This window comes from Electrophorus electricus, chromosome 2 (assembly GCF_041902795.1).
Source record: "Electrophorus electricus isolate QZ-2024a chromosome 2, ASM4190279v1, whole genome shotgun sequence".
In the NCBI taxonomy this organism is placed as follows: Eukaryota; Metazoa; Chordata; class Actinopteri; order Gymnotiformes; family Gymnotidae; genus Electrophorus; species Electrophorus electricus.
The window spans coordinates 30587276-30612546 of record NC_137498.1 but is presented as its reverse complement, the minus strand read 5'-3'; the positions used below and the strand labels follow the sequence as shown (position 1 = coordinate 30612546).

Here is a 25271-nt window from a genome sequence, read left to right as displayed (position 1 = left end):
AAGTCAGTCACAGCCAATGAACACCATTCCTGCAACAATCGTTTGTTTAGACACCCATCCATACTGCAGAACAGCACCAGCCACCCACCCGTTGAGAGCTAAACCAAAGGGAACATCTCTCAAATAAAGCTGACATTTTGCTTCTCTCATTACCAAATGAAAGTCAATAGCTTCCCCTCCACCTCTTCCACTAGCCCACTGCTTTAGATGGCCAATGTAGGTTCTCAGCAGTGTTCCCTTGCTGAACTTGCATTGACATTTATTTTCCACTTTGAGTAGATTCAATATTATAGTGGGGGGTGGGGAGTGGAAATTTTAACCTTTGGCACCAACAGTTCAGGTGTACTGAAAGAAACCCTTTTGTTCTGCACCACAGCAAAACAGCCTTATTTGCTATTAAACTATCATTTTTAAAAGACCAATTGGAAGGCAAATCTCCCCTTGTGTCTGTCTACTGGTTTCATTAATGCATGAGGACAGTCACATGGCTTCAACCAATACAGCTGAATGAGGAAATGTAATTGATGCTGAAGAGGGCAGTGAAATCTCCAAATGAATTTGAGAAGAGATTTAGGAATAGTGAAGAGAGCTTTTTAAGGATTACAAGCATGCATGTTATCTAATGAATCAGGTACAATTCCTGTACAAAACAGATGACGACAAACTAACTCAGACTAAAAATTTCATAAAGCATCCCCACAGACACCCTGCTCAGTATAATCCCCAGAGGAATCTCACCTGTGAGCAGCATGTATACTCAAACACAGAATAGGACCTGTGATCTGAAGCATGGGACCAACCACATTGGCCTCCAGTCAGTAATAGTTGTCAGTATGCTTCTGGACTTTAATAAATGCACAAGGAGATTTGGATGAACTTAAATAATATTTACTTGCTCATACAAGTCACAAAAAATGCAGCATATCTATACAATTGAATAAAGCGCTTGTTGAGCAGTCAATCAATGGAAAATGAAGTCTTTGTAAGTCATTTGTACATAGCAGCTCCTCTTGGTTCATACATGTGTGAACTCATTTGGTACAAGACAGATGCTGCACTGCACAATCTCTTACTCACACATACCCCCACCCCATCTCATTATAGACTAGAAGGAGGAAAAGAAACAAGAACAGGACTCTAAAGTATCAATCAAGCTTAAGTATGTACACAGCAACTAAATTGATGTTAAATAGTTCAGGCTCAGATTCGGCAGAGACAATTGCAACAAACTTCCAAATTTGGCACAAGAGAGACTGTAGCTTCCACTGTGAGCTGCAGCATATGCCAGAGGTATTGAGTTATCACAATCAAAATGTCAACCAGATTAATTATGTCACACATCCAGTACCCACTCAATCATATGCCAATCATAATCAGTCAGCAACAGCTCCAGGCCTGCAGAAAACGGATGGCAAAGGAGTTGTCACAGTTAGATTTAAATCAGTGTAATACACCCCTGCCGCCCCCACCCACCATGTTTGGGCATTGGTCCAGCCTGGTCAGGAGCCTCAAATGTTCAAGTTGTAAAGAAAACTGCAGCCACGAGAGAGCACCTCCCCTTCATCTCCCTCTGCTGGTTTTTAGGGGAATGGCACCTAGTAGATATTTATGTTGGGGGGGGCAAGAGTTGTGTGTGTTTATATATTTATAAAAAACCCACACAACAAACCCCACCAAACACCCCCCCGCCCAAAAAACAAAACCACACACACACACGGGGGGGGGGGGGGGGGGGGGGAAGATGCTGTGCAAGGAACAAAAAGGGACAGATTGCAGGCCTGGTGACAGTTCCCTGAACATCTCCACCCAGACTCCACCTAAGCACTTTGCAACAGCAAAACTGCAGACTGAACACAAGATAAAGGGAAGGGGGAAGAGTAGGCACCCGTCGAGCACATGGAAAAAGACCTGACGGAGGTTAGGAAGATAAGTAATATGTTATCCAAGTGCAGCACACAACATTCAGTGCAGGAAAGCAGGCCACGTGATGGAGGAAAGTGGAGTGGAGGGTGGGGGGGGGGGGGAAGACCAAGGCAGATCAACACACCCAAATGTGATGCTGAGCAGGAGAAAAAAAAAAAAGAAAAAAGTAATACAGGCAGGGTGGTGGGGAGGGGCCACTCTGTTACAGCCAGAGACCTACGAACATCACAGGCGAACCCAGGATTGATATACATGTGCTGAGTGGAGACTGATCCTCAAGAGATTGGACTCATGAGCGTTAAACTGTAGCGTTACACAGAAACCATTTAAAAAAAAATAAATAAATAAAAAAAATAAAAAAATATATATTATATAATCCCACCAGTGGAAGGGGGTTCTTCTCCCTTGTGAGGTAACTGCTGTCTTAGCGTCTCCAGTAAATGAAAGAGAGAAAATAAACTAAAATAAATAAAATGCAAATTAAAAGGAAAAAGTACAATTAAAAAGGGAGAAATAATTTACATATAAACTGAAGTCATATGCACAAGCAAAACTTCCAATGGCTGGCTTTTGTAAGGTAGGCTGAGCTCCAGGACTGCCCTCCCACCCTGGGGTGACCCTGCTGACCTCCCAGCCAGGTCAGCAAGTTACTGTCCCCACTGCTAGATGCCCAGCCCTGGCCTCTTTCTGCAGGATGGCAGAGAGATTTTGCAAAAGCGCCACCATGTGGCAGTTAAAAGATGCGCTTGCGCTTCAGGTAGGAGTCGGCATAGTGTCCCCCGAGGCCCTGAGAATGCTGACCCACGTAGCCGCCCTCAGGACTGGGCTCCGGAGATGGGATCAGACGAGAGAAAAGACGCTTCTGCCCACCCACAGGAGTCTGTGGCAAAAAGCAGGTGAGCGTGAGGGAGAGCAAAAACAAATGTGTTTTACAGTTGTTAGCATTAGCGGGGTGTGCAGGGGAAAAATGCGTACCTTGCGCCCAGTGCCAGGGGCAGCAGAGAAGAGACTGGTGCGAGTCCCAGGAGGTGTTCCCACAGCCTGGCCAATGAGATGAGTAACCATTTAACCATCCACACAAAACTAACTCAACTCTGCCCAGTAAACACACAGATGAGCTTGCATATGGCACATCAAGCCAACCTACCCTAACCAACTAAAAATAGCAATAGCCAAAGTTATACCCTTGGGCTAAAAGCCAGTTTAATGACTCACACAAGAGGGTCTTGTATGGAGAAAGGAGTAAGGAGAAAAGAAATGTGAGGGTCATTAAAAGCACTGCTCACTCAAGGTAAAAATTGAAAGACAACATCAATCATCCAGAACAACTCTTCAGAAGACTGTGCTGGTTTTAAAATAGCCATAGCATACTGTAATACTGAAGGGGAAGGAGGGGTATCAATGCACAGGAGGACAGCACCTTGTTCAGCCGTGTCAGCGGCAGGCTTCCGGGTGCACCGAAGCTTAAGTAGGAGGAGCCAGGAGGACTAGGGGGGGAGGGGAAAGGAGGCGCTCGATCCACGAAGCCCGAGAGTCCAGCATGCTGCAGACCAACACACATGCACCAAGTTAGTATTCCTTAAGCTCAAAGACTAAAGTATTTCTTAATGCTACATCTAACTTTTGTATTTGCTATTGCTCATTTATAAAAATTTGTTAATACTCATTAATAGTGTATATGGAAATTTTGAACTGAATATTTTACTATGTGTGACAGATGGGTGATACAAGACAAACAAGCCCAAGAACATCACATAGCTTGGAAACAAGCTAGCCAGCCAACTCTGCTCCATCTGAGATTAACATTTTGTACATCGTCCCTGACAAGGGAAGAATAAGGGGGGGGGGGGACGTAAACCTAGCAAGGCAATGCAAAATAATTAAAATGATATGCATTGTGGGTGGCAGTCCTTCCTTAAAAGCAGGCCATGTAACCAATTGTCTGCAGTAACTATACAAGGCTAGATGAGTCCAGCATATACAAACACATCCAACACTCCTATTCTTAGGCTGTTAAAATGCTGAGTATACTTACTCCTTTTACACAACAATTAGAATATACAAACACCAAAAAAATACACAAATAGTTTTTTTTCCAACTATGGTTATAGATTTAAGACCAAAATACTGACTTTGAATATAAGCCACAAGTGTTTGGATTATAGACCGAACAGCTATGTGGTACGATTCAGATTCTCTGGAGCACAACAGAAAATGTAGTCAGGAGGACAGATAAGCTAAGCTTATGAAAAGCGTCAGCCATCAGTCAAAAAATAAAGGACCCAAAGATCTAAAGAATAGAGTCAATTGTGATGCAGCCCCCCGCCCATAATTGCAGCCATTAATATTTAGCATTGTGCATACAAATGTTCACTAATGTCATGGCAAATGGATTCACTGGACTCAACTGTAATCAATTAAATATGTTCAGGTAAAAATCAGTCAAATCTGTTCATTAAATGTTCTGGGAGGCCACCATGCTTGTGCACCATACCTGTACTCTCTTGATGGCGTGGGGCTCCCAGCCTATAGACTCCTGCTGCTCATACAGGTGAGAGTGTGAGTCCTGTAAACAGGTCCCAGATCAGTAGGAACCGGTTTACCAGCACACATACTGAAATGGAGGAGATTAAATGCTACATATAACCACTGACCTGGCGCAGTGATGGGAACTCATAGGAATCCTGGCGGCGCAGACCGTAGATGGAGTGGACATTCTGGCTTGGGCGCAAGTTAGATGTGCCAGCCAGTGTAGTTGGCCTCTTCCTGTATGGGTGAGCCCTAGAGTTGGCTGCTACAGGAGCACAGGGCATGTTAGGACGTGTGATGACAAGGAAGAGCGGGATGTGACAGCACACGTAAAGAAGCAGGAGGCCCACCTGAGGACGGGAATATACTGGGTGCGTTCAGAAAAGGGTTCTGGGACACTCCGATGTCATTGGATGGATCTCCCAATATGGACACCTGGGGTGGGCAAAGAGCAATACATGAATTGCATGCCAACTGCTGACAAAAAAAAAAAAAAAAGTAAACTGCCAACGAGTAAAACCTTAATGAATACAGGAGGCAGGAAGTAGCCCCAGAATCGCAGCCCTGGGTTCTATAATTGCATATCTAACATTTCACTGCATGACTTCGTAATCATGGCAACAAGTGTAAATCAATGTAATACTGAACTTTTTTCCTGCTGTGTTAATATATTATATTCACTCACTTTAGGTTTGCACTTATTTTTTACATTTCAGTTTAACACGACATGGAGATCTTAACACCTTAACACTACCACGTAGGTTTCCTTCAAGATAAAAAGACCCCCCCCCCCCATTACAGCAGTCTGAACTTTTTACTTATAAATACAACTAAAGCCACAGTGACCTTGATTCACTTATAATACTAGACTTTTACATGTATGCTTTGATGAGGGTTCTTAACAGTAACAGCAGCATGGTATACAATACATTGGAAGTTTTATAGTGTTGCTCAGGTGTGTGCTTTAACATCGACTCAGATATAAAGGAAGTTACTTGATGGAAGCCTCACCGCTGGCAGAGTGGGCCCATCTGGGCTGAGCACACTGCCCAGGAGAGGCATGCTCATCGCCTGGGGTGCAGGGGAGGGGTTCTGGGGGTAGCCTACAGGCCTGGCTGGGGACTGTGGCTCCCGCGCTAGTGGCCGGCCCAGAGGAGGTGGCTTCATTAGGCCCAACGGCTCTGATGGCAGAGCAAGACCTGAGGCCACGGCACCTGGATCGGAGAGATGTCACCACAAACATCAGAAGTGAGTGAATTTTTTCAAATACAACAACATGTACTGCATTGGACAGCCGGCTTTCTCCAGAGGAACTTATGTATTCATCACCATGACCGTTCTTCCTGGGTATCGAACTAATGACCATGGTGTTACTAGCACTTTGTTCTACCTACTCTACCAGGTGAGCTACAGGAGGTGCCTCATCCCAGGCCTTGTATATACCTTGGGCCAGCACATTTGTTGTGGCGTGAGGTAGATCAGCCAACATGCCAATGCCCGGCTGTAGGGGAAGACTGGCCAGGGGGTTCTCGCCCAACAGTCCAGCCTGCCAAAGACAAACCACATCAGCTTGAACACTGCAAACCAGCATAGGTGAAAACATGAGGAGTGAAAGCTGCACTACAGCAGAGTTCATGTACACGTGTAATCAGAGGCTTAGTGAATGCAGGTTAATGAGACACTGATGTAATTGAAACCTTTTCAGGTTATTCAAAATGAGCTGCTGGTGCCTATGACTGCTTAGCCACACACAAAGCAGGAGAGAGCTTGGACTTGTCACTTATACTGGCTGAAGGATCTGCCAAGAGCTCAAGACAGGCGTGCTAATAATATTTCGCTCACGTCAATCTTCAAAAAAGACGACATCCCATTTACCATCCAGCAACTATTGGAGGGACACATTGTACAAGAGCGTTCCTTGGCAATGTCTCTGACAGGACCCAGCCCTATCCTGACACTTCCTCTACATAGCACAGCACACCACACCCTGACACAGAAGCACCACTCACAAGGCAGCAGACAGCCCTGCAGAAAGCCAAAGAGCATTTCCTAGAAGGACTTGCTAGGAAGGGAGAAGTAGAGACTGAAGGCTATGAAGTACATGTCAAAAGATCAGTGATGCATGGAATGGGAGAGCTCATTAATGGACAGGGCAGGTGGGAGGGGCAGGACATGAGAAAGAAGCAGAGTCTGCATATACCTGCTGGACTTGGTTCTGAAGCAACAATTGCACCAGAGCTGCAGAGAGGGCAGGATTAGCCAGAAGTGGCATTGCTGGGGCTGCTCCAAGCAAACCTGCACACACAAACCAGTCCACTGGTTCAAAATGGGAGGTGTTAATGTCACAGGGGGCTGTTTGGGGGGCACACAGGTCAAAGCTACCTTGTTTGTGTCCATGGTTGAGTGACGCCAGCAACATCTTCAAAGTGGCTGGGTTACTTAGGCCAGACAGGATCTGCAGGGCACTGGGTTCAGGGAGGAGACCCTTTCCCCTGTTCAAAGCCTGAGAGAGACAGGCGAGATATGGGGTGGGGGGGTGGGGGAAATCAAGAGAGAAGGGAGATATTAAAAGGACAGAAATGCTACAGCTTCAGGAGCTTGGGCATTAAAGGGCTCTGTGGGCAGATTGGACGGTACCATAGTCTGTGCAGCAATGAGAGCTGCCAGCATGCTCCTGCCTGGTGGTCCTGGGGCACAGAATGACACTCGAATGTGGGTGCCACCAACAACCTTCCCATCAGTAACCCGCTGCACCTCCTCGGCCATCTCTGGTGTGGGGTACTCCAGCACAGCAAACTGCCGGAAGCTACTATCCTGTCCCTGAGCAAGCTGGAGAAAACAAAACACACACACCACAACAAACAAGGCAAACAGTCAAGAGTACTACCTCCCCAAAATGAACACAGTTTAGACAGACACAATAAAAGACTAAACTTTCTCAGATACAAATCGCCTGCATGTATGCCTCAGCATATGGCTGAATTGGAGGCCTAACTGCTAGGCCAGGTGAAGGGGATGGTTCAGCAATAACGATTGCCAGAATGACCAGACCAAGTCGGGAGAGTAGCATCACTTGCCCAGTTTGGCCAGTTCATGGTGGAGTCGGGGGCACCATGTTACATAAATATGGCCTTAGTCATTTGCATGTCAAAAACCAATGATCTGTTAACAAATGAAAACAGTAAGGCATGCAGGAAAATGTCAGCATATCAAATATGAAGCAAAGACTACAGCTTCATTCTTTTATGGAAAAGTTAACTTTAATGGGTCGAGTTTGACCACTCTGTACCTGACATGTTTTGCAAAGTTTAGAGAATATCCCAACAAGGCAGATAAGTGGCTCTAACGTCAGAACTACAAATTTTAGAAAACAGTCACGCGAGTGTCAAATCTGTCACCATGTGTGTATAGCAGCGAAAAAGCCACAATCAAGTCCAAACTGCTGGACGCATAGGTCAACGAACAGTGAAGACGACACCAAATTAGACATGCAGTTAAGAGAAACATTTCACCAACTATCCACATGAACACCTTCAATGTTAAGATGTGACTTAAAACGGAGACTCATTTAAAGGTGAACTTTGTTCTTATGAAGTCTTTTCACTCTTTCTTTTTGTTGTGAAATAAGCAAAATACATTGCAAGAACTTACAACAAGTGTACAAATAAATAACCTTAACTAAAAATATATCGTCTTGTGTGCTTATTTGTGTGTGTGAATAACACTTAATACAAAAAAAATCATTAGAGTCAGTAAAAATTTGGTTTGGGACAGTAAACTTCCCCTTGCTTGACCAACTGGACAATTTTTTGCTGGGGGGGAAACCACCATAAGATGACTGGACTGGTAGAAGTGATTGCACATCTGTGCATTAAGTTCAGGGTGAGCCCTAGGCAGGGCTAAATTAAATTGGTGGTAATTACTTGCCAGTGAAAATGCTTTCAAGATTGTAATCCGAATTTATGAAGTTAGGAAGTGAATTTTAATGCAGCCATGCTTTAATTACAAACTGTGATCCACAGCACTCAAACTCCATTCAAATTGTTCCTACAAAAAAAAAAAAGCACTTAATTTATTCCATCCTTTCTGACACAGAAGGATTCTAATGAATAAGGGACTGGAACTAATTCGATATTTTATTGGTGTACATGCCTTTGTGTTATGGTGCTCCATAAAGGAAAACAGTAAGCAATCAAATTGAGCACAGGTCACTAAAGCCTTACAGAGTGACTTGATTAGTATTTGAACACTTCATAGAGTTGGGCCCATCCTCCATGTAATAGGCTAATAAAACACTTAAAATCCAAGTATAGTGTGTGCCAGAATCTTTAAAGACAAAAAGAATCACCCCCAACACCTCAGAGCAAAGCTGTACAGTTAGCAACACACAGACGTTGTGATTTAAGGTAGACAAGCTGCCCCACTACTACAGATCAAGCGCACAATCGCCCCAATTCCCCCTCTCTAGTCTGCATCATGTCTATTGGTTGCAAACAAAAACCTCACCAAGTATAATCTTCTCTAGTCTCCAACACATCGGCTTTAATGAGCAACCTTTGTATGGTGCACACGCAGTACAAGGTATTATATGCATTTTAAAAAGTTAGTGAATTGTACACAGAACAAAGCACCTTTTTGCATTCTACACACTGAGTGCAGTCACTCTAGCCTGTCTTTCCATCAGAGTCATGGTTTTTGTGGCTGAACGTCAAACTGTTGTGGTCCGTTTGTTACTCAGACAGCTCTCGGCAAGCGATAAAATAATGCATTTCACGGTGTGAAATCAGTAGGAATCAAGCCACAAGGTCGCAACAGACACCTCCCAAATAAATAAACATATGAAGCAGCACTTTCCCTTCAGGGGTATTTTGTTTGCACTTCTATCGAGTGGCTAATCAATAAGGCAGCAATAGAATATCCTACTGCTGGAATTTTGATTCATATTTTGCCATTAGTCCAGAACACACTAGTGGGAACTGACTTCAGATAGATACTGGACACGACGTACAAAGGCAGACAAAAAAAACCCCCAAAAAGCTTGAGACAAGTTTGTGAAGGCCGTTGTGCATGAAGGTGCTCCCACCTGACAGAAGACAGGGACAGGTGTATCAGGCAGGGCATGGCGGAGGTCCTGGACGTGGAGTATGCCCGGTGGGAGGCGGTCCATGCACAGGCAGCGAGAATGCAGCATGGGGAAGGTGAGTGAGCCCACCTCAGTCCAGTGAACATAGAGCGTTCTTGATCCCAGACGCTTGCCCAGGAGCTCTGACTTGGCACGTGCCGCAGAGTCCTTCTTCATGAACTCCACAAAGCCATAACCCTTAGAGTGGCCCGTGGTGGTACTATGAATCAGGAAACATCGCTCAAGGTTGCCGAAGGGGCGCACCAGCTCCTCAAACTGCTGCTGCGTGAAGGCGCCGGGCAGATTGGCCACGCACAGCAGTGCGTCCGTCGGCTGCAGCTGCACAAAGAGGTCACGGCCACGCAGGATGTGCCCGTGGAACTGGCCGATGACCCGCTGGGCCTGGTCGCCATTCAGCAACGTGACAAAGGCTACACACACACACACACACACACACACACAAAATGGAGGTATAGGGTATAAAGCTTTGCTCAATAATGACTTGTGAAATGAATTGAGAGAGTGGTTGGCAGTTCAAGAGCAATGTCTTAGTAGTGACAGAATTTGATTAAATTTTGAAAGCTACTTCATTTGTCTTTGTAATAAGCCCGAGGCCTTCATCAACAGCTGGTCACCAGAGGACAGCTGATTACGGGCTGACTATTAAAAGGATAACGACAGATTAAGTCGGTAGTGGCACTACTGCATGTAGAAATTCCCAGCAAAAGCTCCAATCACAATCGTGTCAGTAGAAAGGCTCATCTGAAGAGCATGTGGTCCGCAGTGGTCCAAAAGGCAGAAATTAGCTATGGATGAATGGAGTAGAGCATGACTAGTGGTGCTCACTGCTGTGTGCAATTGCAGACCTACAAACAGCACATATATTGGTGAACCTTAAAGTGTCCACTGAGCATAGATACACTGGTGAAAAAAAACTGGTACGATGCCTCATGAAATTCAATAATGAAACTATATCTTAATGGCTCAGTGTACAAAAAGCTTTAACCCAGATGGCACAGATCACAGCAGTAGCTGCCAGTCTAGTCTTGAGTAATAGCTTTTCATAAGACCACAAGCACATGTGCTGTGGATCTTGTATGCATTTATATGTGTCTTCTATAGCTTGCCATATAACCCAACAAATTACTCAGTGTTAAACACCACTTCAAATGATTTTGAATACAAGTCATTTCAAAGGCAGTGTGATGAGCTGCAGCCAGAGGATCAGTGCAGCTGAACAGTCAGATCGATTCAGTTAAGGACATGGCGTCTCCATGAATGCAAGAGTAAGTGATTTTGCTACTCTATAATACAGGCCACGAGAAGGAAAGGACATACCTGTTCCTTTGTATTTGTCAACAAAGCAGTACTTCAGATCATAGCTGCTCAACAACTCGTGCACTTCCTAGAGACAGAAAACAGATTAGTCCAAAGAATTTTCCAATAGGTTCGAGTTCAAATAATTTCAGTGGCAAAGGTTTTTCTTTAGCTTATGTAATGGTGCTACACTGAAGGGGTGTGCAAAATGGACTGTTAGAACAACAGGTACAAACACTATGAAAATGCTAGACAGTGCTTAAAAAAAAAAAAAAAAAAAAAAAAAAAAAGCTAGCTACAAGCACGGGGAACGTTATGGGGGCGTTAAAAGACTAAAGGGTAAAGATTAAAACATTTGCTGGGGGATAAATACCAGGTTAAACGCTTCCTACGCGTTACCATAATACCAAATCGAGCACGCTCTTTTGGCGTAGCTGAACATTCGTTTTGTTAAAGCGATTTCGCAATTCTCACAGGTCCCTTTTCCGTCCCCAACAACCAAAATGTCTCCAGAATACCAGAAGCATGATTCACAAATCAAGATTTTCCCGATTTCTGGCTTGTGTAAGTCATAAGGTTAATATATTGACTAAATGCTATGCGCAACATCTTCCCCAATAGTTTTAGTGAAGGTTAGAGAGAGATTTTCTGCTTATTTTTGTTTAACATTTACTGAGCTGATCAAGAGCAAAGAATTGCATAAGTACCAACCTAGCTAGCTAGGAAGCTTAAAAAAAACAACAACGCATAAATAGGTAATAAGCAAGTCTTTATCCAGAGTAAAGCGTCGACATGCTCAAGCCATGAGCACGACAGCTCGATGGACGGCGTTAGAGTGTGAGCTAACTAGCTTGGATAGCACATTTTGGTTAGCTAGCGTTAAAAACCTCAACCTTTGCACCTCAAATAAGTTTAGAAGTGTCCCAAACGATAGTCAGTGTTTTTACAGAAATACCAGACACGCTCAGCGAAATTAGCTGATGGACGGATTTGTCCAACCAGTGAAAGACAGGTGGGACAACCAATTTATACGTCTAAACTGGCACAAGAGGACCGGTAGATGGCTAGGTTAACATGCTACAGACTAAGATAGCAAACACTAATTAGCCAGCGTTCACATTAACGCTAGTTTCACACGAGGGCGACTCTTCCAGATAAAAGGACAGGCGTTTTTGTGATAGCTGTGATTTTGAGCTCTCTCAAGTCTCAATTTTTGATAGCCAAGTTAAAGCGAATGCGACGACACACTCCGTCACTTAGCTAGCCTTAGCTTAACTTACATCAATGCTAGCTAACGCAGCTTGATAGTTTAGTGAAGTGCCCCTAAAAAGTTTGTCATCCACAACCCGTTCGCCTGCTAGCTAGACACTGAAAAATAAAGAACTAAACAACTAAAACGTATCGTCCGGATACTTGCCTGATTAGTAACATCGACGGGAAGGTTCTTAATAATGATTTTGCGGCGATTGTAAAACTCTCGTCGAGTTCGTTCCAAACGACTGGCAATTTCTTCGGGACTGAGGGGTGTCAATTCATCGTCAACCCGTCGAGATTGATCGTTCCCCCTGGACGAACCTTCATCATGGTGCTCTACCTCGGGATCTTTGTACTCTTCGGCAATGCAGTTCTGCGATTTAATTTGCTCACAGTGTTCGTGGAATGGACGGGCACCAACACAGGACTCGTCGTCTCTGGCAGCTCTAACTGAAACCACCGCCGCCATCGCTCCCTGTGGAAGTTTCCTCACTCAGTACGCTGCTTGCTTTGGGCAGTTTAAACAATACACGCATGGAAGAAACTCGTCGCTCATTGGAAGAAGGGAAAATGCGTCACCGTCACGGAACAAGAGGCAGGGCAAACGAGTCACGTGTCAATTTTAAATCGATAACAAGGAGGGTTGCCAAGTTTATTTTCAGTAATGGTTTAGTTGTACAATCAGAAGTCCTTTATTGTAACAGCTTTATTTTAGGTGCAGTATTTTTATGACACTTATAGACTTCATTAGATGAGAACCATCAAATAGGCTGATATTTATTCTGGAGTTTGTCACATCTGCACTTTTATTCGTAAAATCACAGCTATTTAATTTTTATTTAGCAACGCATAGAGCTAACAACCCCAAACCCTATCTGTCAATCTCTTTTTAGTAGACCTGTCGGGAAATGTCTCAGCAATCAAAAATGAATAAATCGTAAAATCATTATTTCGCGTTGTGGAGTGCAAGCATATCAGATGTGATAAATTCGAAATGGCAAAAAAAGATGAGCAGAGACTTTTATTTAAGGACTTTCATTTGCAGTGTTGCACAGAGCTATATATCATACACGTGCAGTTACAGATAACAGTATTTTTAAAAGTAAATTTCATGTTGTTTTTTGTTTGTTTACTGTAATAGCATATTGTTGGTCACCGCAGGCACTGGGGCAGTAAGACATTCATTCTCCACCAAATGTTAGAACACATAATTCATTAAGGGCATTTACTTATACAGTGCTTATGGGTATTTATCAAAGGCATTTATTTATACATGTCTGATGTTAAAAATCACTATTTTGCAAAACCTGTGATTTCCAAATGTAGGCCCCAGGAATGCATTATTGGTGCCCTATATGGCCACAAGTGTTTTTGAACTATTATTAAATTTAAGGGCACTAGCAGTACTTGACCATAACCAACAAAAAGCCCATAGACATTTCTTCATCTGTTTCACATTGTACTTACAGTGGCACCACAGGCTCATATTCAAGTGCTAAATCTATATGAACATCAGGTTATTTAGGACTGCATGGGACCACTGGTAGTCAGAGGACTTGTGCACCAGCTTCATTGGCCTGGTCCATAACACACCCCCTGTTGGCCTATTCATAAACTTATTTCAAAATAAGAGAAATGAGAGAAAATAAGAGTAACTGGCACCATTTTCTAACAGGAAGTAGGATTTTCATTACTCTCCAGTGACAATATAATGTAGGATGCTTGCACTTCATTTAATACATTTTTATTAAAAAAAAAATAAAAAATAAATTCAATCTGGTTACCATGTGTTATTTTGTGAGACAAATTGCTTTACTTTAGCAGTTTTGAAACAGGTATATTTTATCAAAAGTGAGTGTGTAGAACCATGTCCCACTGTTAAACACAACTAGCTGTTAAACACAGCCTCAGGCATGGCGATAAGTGTCTGTGGTGATCAAGTGAATACCATCCCAGTGAAACAGACATTCTAATTAAAGTAATATAACTTTAAAAAATACTGTGGCTATCCTTTAGGAGTTAAGGGTAGTATTTTACAAAAGGATAAAATAAATATAAATGATAATTGTTCAGAAACATTTTAAAAGATTCACAAAGCAACAGTTCCAGTTTCTAAGTAAAGTAAGGTGCAGATTAGAAAAACAGTCTCAGCTAGTAAGCCCTTCCACAACAGGTAAAGACTTTGTCTTATATTTTCTAGACATTTAATTAACAAATTTTTTAAAAAAAAAAAAAAAAAAAAAAAATTAAATTAAAATTAGAAGGAAAAGAAGTTTGGTATGCATTTTAAGGCAGCCTTGAGAAATTAAGAAATAAACCTTTAACACACTCATCCAAACAAACGTTGCTCTGTTTACAATACACATTGTCACATTTAGAAATGAACAAAGTCGCACCACTGAATTGACCTCGTTCATACAAAAGTACTGGCATAAAGAATACCCAAGGAGCAGAGAGGCTTGATTTGTTACTGTAACAAGGAAGCGACATCTGTTCTATAAGTAATGCTAACAGCACAGTGGCATCTTCAGGAAAGTGTTGTAAGGTTCCTGGGTGCAAACCTGGCAGGTATCAAGAGAAAGGTGGTCAGTGCTGGTTAACCTGGGCCAGGCACACAGTGGGCTGCTGCTCGTACGTGCGGCGGACATCCTCCAAACACTCGGCCAGGGACCTGAACGTAGGCCGATGCACAGGCGTGAAGTCCCAGCACTGCTCCATCAGCATGTACACCTGGAATGAGGCCAGGGAGTTCAGCCGGACCAGCATGTGAGGCGCTACCACGTGTAACTGTGAATGGGTTCTGGCTTTGGTTCACTACCTCATGTGGGCAGTCTCGTGGGCAGGGCAGTCGTCTGTGTTTTTCCAGAAGGTTAATCAGTTTCATCACAGTCATCTGACCTTGTACCATCCCCATCATCTCAACATATTTCTACAGAGAGCACAGCCATTTATGCAAAATCAATACTCTGTTTAACAAATGCTCTACACTCATATAAAAACAAATCATTACATAAAAAAAAGATAAAAATACAAAATCAGCCATCTCACCATTGGTGGACTTTGACGATGGTCACAGAGTGTCAAAATCTCATAGAGCGTCACACCAAAAGACCAGACATCAGAGGAGAAGGAAAACTTACTTTCCTTCAGACACTCTATGGCATACCTGAAAAGCAAAAGACAGTAGAACCTTTCCATTTAGAAAAACAACACTGCTCTTCAGTGGATTTGGCCAAAAACTCTCAAGATTATGTTAACTGATTCTGCTGAGTTAAAATAATATGAGCCCCAGTCTCAATGTGTTTGGAAAGGAACCTCATTATGAGTTGTTCAATTCACTGTAGGCTTGTTTGAAATGTTTCTTTTTCCCCCTCATCAAACATCAGAATGATTAATATTGTGTATTTTGATCTGCGTTCCACAGCAGAACTGTTTGAAATACACTGTATATAGTTTACAGACATTGATTTTACAGTAATTTTACTGTATTCTGAACTGCAAGTTTCTCCTGTGATCTCTGTGATTAGAGTTAAGACACAAACATTGCCAATTTTCTTGCTACTCAGATATACCAGAACACAGGGCTGTCGCCATCTTCACGAACGCGATAGTAGATCTCCCCTTCAGGAATGTACTTCGTCAGTCCAAAGTCACCAATCTTCACCACACCCTCATTCTCTACCAGAACGTTACGGGCAGCCAAATCCCGATGGATATATCTCTTCGAGTGGAGGTAATCCATCCCCTGTGGAAAGACAGGACACTGGCGATTACCCATTTCATTTTATGGACTGCTTCAATTTAGGAATCAAAGTTGTTTGCTTATGATTTATGGTTAGAGTGAAACTCCTGGCCCACCTGGCAGATCTGCTGTGCAAAGAGCAGACTCTGTGCGACTCCAAGACGATGTTTGGGCAGGTACTCGCGAAGACTGCCCAGTGGAAGATACTCCATGATCAGCTGAACAACCTGTCCACCTGCCAAACCACAACCACACACATGAATAATTACACCACAGCACAATTAGCCACCATCTGGCAGAGGCTGTGAACACTTCCCTTTTTCCTCTGGAGCCATCAGGCATGTCTACTGAGAGACAATCCCACTAGAAGTGGAAGAAAAACCAACCCAACTCTCACCCAGTTCACTGCAGCAGCCTTTGTACTTGACAATGTTGTTATGATAGAGCGACTTGAGGATTTCAATCTCCTTCATCCAGGAGTCATGCAGGTGATTCCCTCCCTCCTGCTTCAGAGTCTTCAATGCCACGTACTCTCCAGTACCGTCATTAGCAGGGTCGTACACGTACAGCATCACCTTCCCAAAATGGCCCTGAGGGAAGACCATCAGAAAGTTCAGAAACAAAGAATAAACCAAAATGTACTGCAAGGCAATAAGCATGTTGAATGTGCCCCTTGGCTGCTAAGGCTGCTGTGCTCCTTTCTTAATGACTGTGCTCCAGTTCAGTACTTGGATACTACTGCTGTCTCATTACTGCCTCCTCCCCATGTATCAAGGTGGCCTATATATGGACCTAGTTGGAAGACTAAAGATGGCTTCTCATGGCTCAACTTCTCTAGCTCAGATTCCGCTTTGTACTTGTTCTAGTTTTTGCTTAGCTTCTTTAAACTTGTCTGTGTTATGCTGTATCACCCTGTTAGCTTAGTAGCCCTTATGTTGATAACTTCATTTGTTATCCCCGTGGTAAGCTTGCGTGTGTTAGCCTTGTGTTTGTGTCCTCCCAGTTTCCGTATGTATCCTGTCTTACTAATTGTTTCTGTGAGCCATGTGTGAAGACATTGTAAGATTTTATAGGTTTTTTATTTAGGGTAGATAGGTGTGGTGTTTATTTTGTAGTGGGTTTTGTTTATTGTTTTGGCACTTTAACCACTCCTGATGATTCACCAGAGTGTGTTATTGTGACAGTACAATACATCACTTTTCATCATATAGCTTTTGCTTTGGGTCCTTTTAATTCATATTCCACATGGCTCAGTTATTACTCAGTGTTTCTGTTATGGCTACGCTGCCTAGACTTGGGTTGTAACAAATGCTACTCCGCAACCACAGCAAGCTGACCTCTCCGAGGTCCCGGATCTTCTTCAGGTGCCGTTTCAGGAAAATACTGGGATCTCTGTCCGGAAGTGCCTCACAATCTGAAGAAATGTCTGGGTCTGTTATTAGAGAAGCATGACATTAAAAAGAAAACTTGGAAATATTCAAATGAGGATGCATCAAATTCAGTTCAAGATGGGCCAAAAGTGACCAGTGACACAGCTCATGACAAACAATACCCACTCTTAATCTGTATCTCTGTCAGCTCTCGCAGAATAGTTCTGAAGGATGGCCTGGTGGCAGGGTCATAAGTCAGACACATGCTGATGAAGCTAGCCAGCTCTTGGGACGAAGGCACGGCTAGACGGCTCTGCGTCTCATAGAAGCGCTCTTTCTGTGAAGAGAGCACAGCATGGGGTTAGCCATGTGTGGGCTACACAGACGGGGGTCCTACGGCAGGATGCGGATCACACACCTCTGGCAATGTGCTGCCACTCATGGCCAAATCTCCGTTGTTGCAGATTTCTAGCAGTGTGGCTCCAAAGCTCCACTTATCTGCAGCGCTGCCCAGCAGAGCCCCACAGGGCACACATTCCGGAGCAATCCATGGAATACGCTCCACTCGCTCTACAGAAGCGGGGGAGAGAGGAAAAAAACAAAACAAAACAAAAAAAAACACACACATGCTCAACCCTCCAGCAAAGCGCACCAGATGCCTCCCACGCTACACCACCATCAGGCATTATTAAAATGTGCACGAACAGAGGAAATAAACACCACCATCAGGAAGTGGTTCGCACTGGGCTTCCTGTTCAACCACTGACTAAGTAAAAATAAAAAAGAAATATGATGAGGTAAACAGGGTGATAAAGATGACCACGGTAACCCGAGTCATGTCTCAGACAGAAGAACACAGTGTTCTCAGCGGGCTGCTCAAATCACAGTTAACCAGACCATCATGCTGATATTACAGTGTCCTAACTTGTCTTAATTTATCCAGTTCAACAGAATATCCTGCTTCATTATATCTGCTTCATCATTAAACAGAATACAGCTTCTGAGTGTCCTGTACCTCCACGTGAGAGGGCAGTAAGCGCGATGCCTGGGTCACTCAACTTCACAAATGGAAATGTGTTTTCTTCCAGACCTTTACGAACAACCAGAATGTTCTTTGCACAGACATTCCCATGAACCAATCTCTTTGTTTCCTGCATTGGAAAGAAAATAATGAGAATACATTGCCAATCACTGTACGGTTGGAGTCAGTGAATGGATTTCATCAGATGAATTTAACCAGAAATACTTTTATTCTGATAACTACTGCATGGCTTACAAGGTAGCACAGAGCACTGGCCAGCTGTTTCGCCACCGTGAATTTCCACTGAGGGGTCACACGCGCCTTCTCTTTGTGCAGGAAGACATCTAAGGGGCCAAACTCGACAAACTCCTCCACCATGATGTCTGTTCAGAGTCCAAAGGGTTGGAAGTGAACGGAGTTTAGGTGATTTACGCATTACTATTCCATAATAAAGTGTGAGAAGGGTTGCAGCTGCAGCACGTGGGGCTCAGGGGATTCTGGGGGAGTGGGTGGGGCTCAAAAGAACTCCAGTTAGGGCACTCACTCTCAGATCCCTTGACTGAAACACCATGTACGAAGACCAAGTGACAATGAGACACCTGACTCATCAGGCTAGCTGTCTCAAAGAATGCCTACAAAACAACAGATTACAGGTGAAGGAATTTCTTAGCTCTGAAAGTCACATGTTTGTGTGTTAGGTACTGAAGGGGACCTGGGTCCTCTCACCAGAGCTATGTCTTTGTGACTCTGGTCCAGGATCTTCAGCACCACACGGATGCCTTTGCTCTTTGAGTGGTTGTTGTTCCACTCATCTTCGTCATCTTCTGCCCCGCCATGGACCATCAAATGGCCTGAATAGATGTTGGTTCTGGTACCACGTCCCAAGTGCTGTTCCTTATAAGCAAATTGGGAAATAAAGAAACAAACAAAAAGAGCTAAACATTGGCTAATAGTTGTCTGATGTAAAAGCAATAACGGATCAGCTCCTAATATGAACATGGAGCTGAGATGAGATGTGATAAGACTAACCTGTGTTATCTCTTTGTCCTTAATCTGATGGAACCTCAGCTGGCACAGGTTTAGGGTTTCAGAGACTGGCTTGGCACTGCTGCTCATTCCATGCCTCATCACCAGGAGGTTAGACAGCTCTGTAATGCAAATAGGCCAGTTCCTTTATTGGGATCACACTCGAGGTGTCCAAAACAACAGTAAGGCCAAAGCACATCTCCACCTGCAGGTCTGGGCAGACAGCACTTCTTCACAGTGAAGCAGTCTTGGCCAGACTTGAGCACAAAGGTTTTCAGGTTGTCTGTGAGTTCCTTCACGCTGGAGAACTCACGCCCCCAACCCTCAAGTGTAAACATAGAGTTCGTCTGCATGATCCTGAACTGCTTGTGTGTGGGACTCCGTCCATCCTACAGGGAACAATTATGTCCACAGATGCTCAAAAACCACAGCCATAGTACAGCATAGTCTCCATCTTACAAATTCTATTCCCTTAATTGTAATGTAAGTGCATTTGCACCATACCTGAGGTTTCAGACAATGAAACCCACAAAAAACCCACAACGTGTGCGTCTTTAGAGTGTTTTTAAGAGAATGACTGCTTATTCTTTTTTTTGTTGAAAGCAGCATGAAAGATCGGCGTGAAATGATCAGCACCTCCGTCCTACTTAGAACTGCCAGTATGATGCGTCGGTAGTCTACCACACTCCAGCGCACAACGAATGCGCCTGCATCTGCCGCCTCCTTCTTCAGCTTCTGAAGTACAAACTCGTCGCTAAGGAGATAACACACACAGAACATGTCAGTGCCGCACAAAAAAGGTATCATTAAAGTTATGGTAGAATATGTATACACCAGCCATACAGAATGGGTCCGTGCAGTCCGTTGGCCTCACTCAGAACCACTCTTGGAGGTGCCACCTCATGGCAGAGGTAGTGATGCGCGTCTGCAGTAAGACGGAAGTAGCCGTCGAGCAAGGAGACCAGAGAGCGAGCATCGAGGCTGGACCTCAGACGCAAGTCCTGCACCACAGCACAATGAGTCATACACCACACCTACGTTTCCCACAAAAACCCATACCCCACTGAAAGCCAGAGGTGTATAGTGGATGTTAAAGCCAGAATGTCAACAATGGAAAACCTAGACATGTGTCTGTGGATTGGACAGATGTTTTACTGAGATTTGACATACTGTTGCAAGTTTTTGCAATGATCACATTGAGTGAAGAATAAAGGATAAGTATGGGACACAGATGCTTAGAATTTCAAGACACAAGCAATAGTTTCATAATTTAAATTTTAATCACTTTCTTCATGTTAGCAGTAGACATATGAGTAAAAAGTGTATGTTCACATTCTCACCATTGCATAGTTGTCTTGTCGGCTAATACAGACATTCGTTCCCATGATGGCAATGTGCGAGATTTCTGGGAAGTCACAGAAGTGCTTCAACTCTTCCACCGTGTCCATCTCCTGCTGCCGGACCTGTTGCCCCCTGTGCTTCCTGTTGTCCAAGTAGTCATTCCCCAGGTAACTGTTCTCCTGTGCCTGCAACACAACCCACAGTGAGTACCAGACAAGCAGGACTGCCACAGCACCTCCTGGTGGCAGAGTTGAGACCTACCCTTTGTGGCAGGAGCTTTCTCCAGTGGATGCCCTTGGTACCGGACACCGTGAGCTCATGGGAGGGCAGCCCGCACACCCCCTCTGCCTCGGCTGGCTCCTGCATCCGCGAAGCATTCAGGTAGGAGCCACTGCCATCACCATGGGGACGTAGGACCAAGTGGAAGATGGAGAAGGTCTCGGTGCCAAAGCGTGGGGCCAAGCGCTCCAACGTGGACAGGTACTTGTACATGACTTCCTGAGGCCCCAGTCGACCCTGCCCCACCGTGTGCTGCTGGAAGCTGCGCACAAACTCGGAGAACACGCGCCGAATGCGAAATTTTGTCAGCACGTTGTCGCGGGCGATATGGTGGGAAAACGAGCGGGGGATGCAGCGAAGGAAGCTTCAGGGAAAACAACATCAAACAAAAACAAATCAGCCCCTTGGATTCCCACATCCTGCATTCATTGGCTTTTCATTCACTAATTAATTTCTTTTCATTTGCCCTTAGGTGATTACAGCTGCTAAGTCGTATTGCCGCTCAGCCCACACAATATGACTTATGGGCAGACTGCAATACCTCCTTCTTCAAGCTGATCCAGTCAGGGTTTATTTCCCCCTTTTTTATTTACATGTACAAAGCCATTACAGATCTTCAGTCCTTTTTCACAGATAAGTTGCTTTTGTATTTCTGTGGTTATGAAAATGCAGCTCACACCTGGTGTGCCTGGCAACTTCCTGTAGTGAGGAACCACTCTGCAGGGCTTTGTGAGACAGGTGCAGCACGGCCAGGCCCAGACTCTCATTCTTGAAGGAGCTCCGCTCCTCCTCACCCTGCACATCCTCCAGCGCTGCCACGTCATTTACAAAATCACACTTCGCCTATGGCCAATCAATGGACACGATTGCAACAACAAATAAACGAAAAACAATCATACAAAATTTGAAAATGTGAAGAAAACTGTATATTCAAACAATGCAAAGCATGTGAATTTGAAAACTTGGTAGAAAAGAAAGGAGAAAAAAAAAATGTTCACAGAACATGGTGCTACTATAACATGGTGCCGGTGCTACTTTGGGATCATGCTGAAGTGAGATTTAAAACACTGCTAAAAGCAATACAAACAAAACCCTTTATATACAGTGCCTCAACCACATGGCAAAGTAAGTTCCTCAAATATAAATATATGTAAACAAGACACACACACACAGACACACAGGTGCGCGCATGTCCAAACATGCCCATACACTAAGAGTGGCCTTTGAAATGAGAAGGCTTTTGAGCCACACCTGAGCGAAGAGGTACTCCAGAGAGGTGATCTCCAGCAGGGGCACGCTGCTCTGCTCACTTCCACTGCGAAGGGCATAGCGGACCACTGTCGGTTCCTTCTCACTCAGTCCATGCCAGTTCCGAAAGTAGAACCTGTGCGTCCCACATCAGCATGGATGTCAGTAAACATCTTCTCAGACCTGCAGCACTGCCGAATGCTCTGTTCTGCTTTTTTAAATCATCCACAGGCCCCATCCAAACACTGTTATTCTTAGTACTGGGGGAGCTTGCATAATTCATGGTGACCTAAAAACATACAAGCACACAAAAACACACATCCAAGCATGTGCACACAAACACACGCAGTCACACACACCTCATGCGGAAGTGAAGTATCAGGCGTAACTTGCTTTCAGCGTTGAATTTGTGGTTTGGACTGTACCAACAGCAAGCCTCTGGGTCGTAGAGCGCGAACAGGGCATGGCAGACAGGCGTGATACCTGCATAGAACAGCAAAGGCAGCACCGTCACATCTCTTCCCTTGCTGAACAGCATGCTGACTCCAATCTCTGCTCCGAGCTCTTACCCACAGCCTCTGCTGCCTGGATGGTGAGCTCCTCGGCCGTCACCTCTCCATCCTGGTGATTCAAGTAGCAATCTCCACTTTTGGTCCAGAAGAGATACACATGAATGCCCGGCCCAGGGGGCGCTTCGCACAACCCCGTGGACGTCTCTCGCGTTGCACTCTTGAAGCACCCACGTCTAGACATTCTCCATTCACTTTCACACCTGTCACCAGGAACAGAGAACAACATTCCATCTCAGTCCATCAGAACCAGAGCCACAGGATGCCACGGGGCTCATGAGCATACTAGACATGATTTGTATCGATGCATTTTCACAAAGAGAAATAATACACTGGTATCAGTGAAAATCACAGGGCTTCATTAAGCCCATTTGCGTGTTGGATTTCTCATTTGTAATTCGTGATGAGTTCTGTCCCGTTAGGTTATAGAGTTTGTAAACTGACACCGAAGTAGTGGTCAGGGATAATGGCATTATATATGGCTATTTTTTATGCAAAGTGCTTAATGGAAGGGGAAAAAACAGGATCAAATTTCCTTCTTTTATTTGATTAGGCTCTTATCACACAAGTGAAGAAACTAACATCTTATTTGCAGTTTGGCAATAAAAGGACACTTTGACCCAGTAAGCATATTTTTGATTATGGGTTAATGGGTGGATCACCCAGCACTGTTGTGTAATGTACTGTACTGTAAAATACCATATATTTATACTATGGAAATTTTGAAAGAAAATGAATTTTTCTCTGGGCATCAATACTGTACTGCTCTTAGGCCAAGGTTACCACTACAGCTTATTGACATACACACACACACACAAATCACTCAAACTTACTAAACATGCAAATTTTAAAAACCCAAATATATGTTTCACAATGTTTAGTCTCTGTGTATGTGTGTCAAAACGACCAAAACCAGAGGAGAGGCATATCAAACAGCATGGGCGGGTGATCTGTGATAAAAATGTGACCAAAGAGGCCAGCCTCTGAAGTCAACAATTCATTCCAGCACTTAACAGTAGGCTAGCTACACAATGTAGACAAAACAGGAATATTCTGATATATATGGTTACTGCCTTAAAATATACTGTGTTTATGCACAGCAGTAAATCCTTGATGTGATATGGTTAAAGATATATAGTGATATTGTCTGGGGGGGAGGGGGGATACATATGTTGGATCATGTGCATGTCACCTAGACTGAGAAAACGCAAGATGCTTATATCACATGACTTTTTTTTAAATTGTGATTTGTTAGGGGTTTAATTTACTTATTTAAAGCTTTTACAATGGTAAAGGTCAATACTGACACAATGAATAACAAATAAATGGTTATTCGAAGTTTAAAGGAAATCAGTTTCTCTATGACAGGCAAAAGGACTCAAATCGTACTACATGGGACCCGAGGGACCAAGTTAGCCTGTTCTCTCTGCCTATATGCGCGACTCATCGACGTCGCTCGCGTAACGTGAACGTGAACGTGATCAGCTGTGGAACAGTACCACCCAGTAAAAAGATCGATCTGCTGATAACTGGAGTAGAACAGTTAATGTGGAAAAACTAAAGGGTGCTTACAGACTTCATTAAGAAACTTTTCAAATAAAATGTCTTAAGAAATTAATGAGGTTAATGATGTGCAAAAGGGATCGGTTGTTTCCACTTTTTAAATCACATTGCCAATCTAAATAGTGTAAAAACGACAATGTCATGGATCTGACAGGCCCGGGTTTTTATATATTGCGTCCACAGTGATGGACAGCGTTTAGAAACATGCTCGTCGGAATAATTCGGAATAATCCCAGAAGTGTCCACTCTTCATTCGAGCAATCCAACGGAAAACTGTGATACCAGTAACAAATACACTTTAAACGAAGCACGCGGTAAGTAGTTAAACATATAGCTAGATTAACTAAACCCAGTAGCTACATGAAAAGAATAAAAACACTGCTGCAATGCTAAGGTTACTTCCTGATTCACATATTTTCTGAACAAGAGAGAACTAATTTACAGATTGAAAATGTTCTTTGAAAATTACCGAAACAAAGACTTACCATTCACACAGGCAAGACAGGAAATCCAAAATGTTTGTCTTCGACAATGTTTGCCTGGTTTATGGTGTAAAGTTTCTTTGCATCGCCTTTATTAACTACCTACGTACTCTGACATTCGCTACGTGCCTCGCTCGAAATACGGGAGGGTCCCCCGACAGAAGGCCAAATTCAAGTACCACAGACTTCGCGCAGATCCCGTGATCTCGCTATATATGATATGTAAATAGTTTACATAAGAACAGTTTCAGAATAGGTTATTTGGAGATCAGCGTACTGGGAATATCCGCGAGTATTCTGCGTCATTCAAGTCCTGGTGGTTTGCAAAATTAAAAGTCCCTATTCAGAATTTATTTTCTCATAGGCTACTGTACGATGCTTTCTATGCATACGCAGTTTGTAAAACAAATCTTAAAAGATCTGCTATCATTCTTGCTTTTCCATGCTTTTTAGGATAATATGTCCGGAATTGGTTCCACAACTTT

General features: G+C 43.7%; 2 protein-coding genes across 5 annotated transcripts; both read right to left on the bottom strand.

The window, feature by feature from the left end:
- Window positions 1-872: 872 nt before the first annotated feature.
- raver1 (ribonucleoprotein, PTB-binding 1) lies at window positions 873-12660 on the bottom strand. 4 transcript variants are annotated; one of them, XM_081698424.1, is made up of 14 exons: window positions 12305-12660; window positions 10913-10975; window positions 9536-10005; window positions 7090-7281; window positions 6835-6955; window positions 6653-6747; window positions 5896-5998; window positions 5464-5666; window positions 4803-4887; window positions 4578-4717; window positions 4418-4489; window positions 3344-3466; window positions 2899-2964; window positions 873-2803 (listed from the first exon to the last, which is right to left on the bottom strand). In XM_081698424.1, the coding sequence occupies exons 1-14, from the start codon at window positions 12612-12614 to the stop codon at window positions 2657-2659; spliced, it is 2190 nt and encodes a 729-aa protein (XP_081554550.1). In that variant the 5' UTR covers window positions 12615-12660; the 3' UTR covers window positions 873-2656. The 4 variants fall into 4 exon arrangements, with proteins under 4 accessions (XP_081554550.1, XP_081554551.1, XP_081554553.1 ...); XM_081698425.1 differs by having other exon boundaries at window positions 4578-4714; XM_081698427.1 differs by lacking the exon at window positions 3344-3466.
- Window positions 12661-13151: 491 nt separating this feature from the next.
- Window positions 13152-25063, bottom strand: tyk2 (tyrosine kinase 2). Its single transcript, XM_027027288.3, has 24 exons — window positions 24790-25063; window positions 22742-22944; window positions 22532-22655; window positions 22176-22308; window positions 21604-21767; window positions 20907-21288; window positions 20645-20830; window positions 20148-20305; window positions 19941-20058; window positions 19510-19693; window positions 19308-19426; window positions 19005-19172; window positions 18823-18910; window positions 18534-18661; window positions 18273-18408; window positions 17676-17827; window positions 17444-17594; window positions 17225-17319; window positions 16285-16477; window positions 16004-16122; window positions 15718-15890; window positions 15194-15311; window positions 14964-15074; window positions 13152-14875 (listed from the first exon to the last, which is right to left on the bottom strand). The coding sequence occupies exons 2-24, from the start codon at window positions 22923-22925 to the stop codon at window positions 14732-14734; spliced, it is 3528 nt and encodes a 1175-aa protein (XP_026883089.2). The 5' UTR covers window positions 22926-22944; window positions 24790-25063; the 3' UTR covers window positions 13152-14731.
- Window positions 25064-25271: the final 208 nt, after the last annotated feature.